The 890-nt window shown below is 68.2% G+C and overlaps 1 protein-coding gene across 1 annotated transcript; it reads right to left on the bottom strand.

Moving 5' to 3' along the window:
- Positions 1-282: 282 nt before the first annotated feature.
- Positions 283-871, bottom strand: LOC113981721 (E3 ubiquitin-protein ligase TRIM41-like; the record flags this gene model as incomplete). The annotated part of the gene is made up of 1 exon (XM_027709276.1): positions 283-871. A coding segment is annotated over one exon (576 nt), but the record flags the coding sequence as incomplete, so codon positions are not given.
- Positions 872-890: the final 19 nt, after the last annotated feature.

Raw genomic sequence — 890 nt, 5'->3', positions numbered from 1 at the left:
CCATTCCAAGGTGCATCCATTCCAACCCAAAATTAGGGTGGATCCATCCCCATTCCAAACCAATCCCAGTCCAAGGGGGGGCAGCTCCTTTCCCGTTCCAAGCCGAGGGGCGGCGGCGCAGGATCCCAGCGAGGACGAAGAAGAGGAAGAAGAGGCCAAGGAGGGATCGAGGATGATGATGAGGAGAACGAAGGATCTCAGGAGCGAAGCAGGTGCCAGAAGCCGAGTGCAGCCCCAGAAAAGGGGGACGTTTTTAGGGACTGGGGGGGGTTTTTTGGGGTGTGTCCCGTCCCTGTCAGGTGCAGATCTTGATGCGGGTGCCCTTGGCCAGGATGCGGAAGAAGGGGAAGACCCTCTCCCGGCAGCAGATGTGGAAGGTGTGGATGTGGCTCATGCTCTCGGCGTTGTAGAAGCAGAGCTGCCCCCGCTCGTAGTCCAGGTAGACGCCGAAGCGCCGCGGCTGCTCCCCCGGCGCCAGCGCCGTCTGCTCCGTGGCCGTCAGCGCCTGGTACTTCTTGCCCGTGGTGCCCACGGCCCAGATCTCCCTTTTTGGGGGTCCCTCGGAACCCCCTTTGTGTCGGGGCCGGGCGCTCTCCCGCGCCGCCCCCACGGCCCAACCCCGGCGCCCGCCCACCTCCACCTCCCAGTAGTGGCGGCCGGCGCTGAACCCGGGGGCCCCCAACACGCACAAGTCGCCGCCGTCGCCCCGGCCCGTGGCCCCCGGGGGGTTTCGGGGGGTCCCCCCGTTGCCACCCCCGGCCCCGGGGGGGTCGTGTCGCCGCTCGCTCAGGCGGACGCTGCGCCGGTCCAGGGACAGGCTGAGCCGGGGGTGGGCGGTGGACGGGTCCAGGGTCACGTCGGCTGCGGGAATAAGGGGGGGACAGAGGGGG

Source organism: Neopelma chrysocephalum, unplaced genomic scaffold (genome assembly GCF_003984885.1).
Source record: "Neopelma chrysocephalum unplaced genomic scaffold, ASM398488v2 Primary Assembly neopelma1_96722, whole genome shotgun sequence".
Classification (NCBI taxonomy): Eukaryota; Metazoa; Chordata; class Aves; order Passeriformes; family Pipridae; genus Neopelma; species Neopelma chrysocephalum.
Note: the sequence above shows the minus strand (reverse complement) of the source record. Positions and strands in the feature narration are given on the sequence as shown.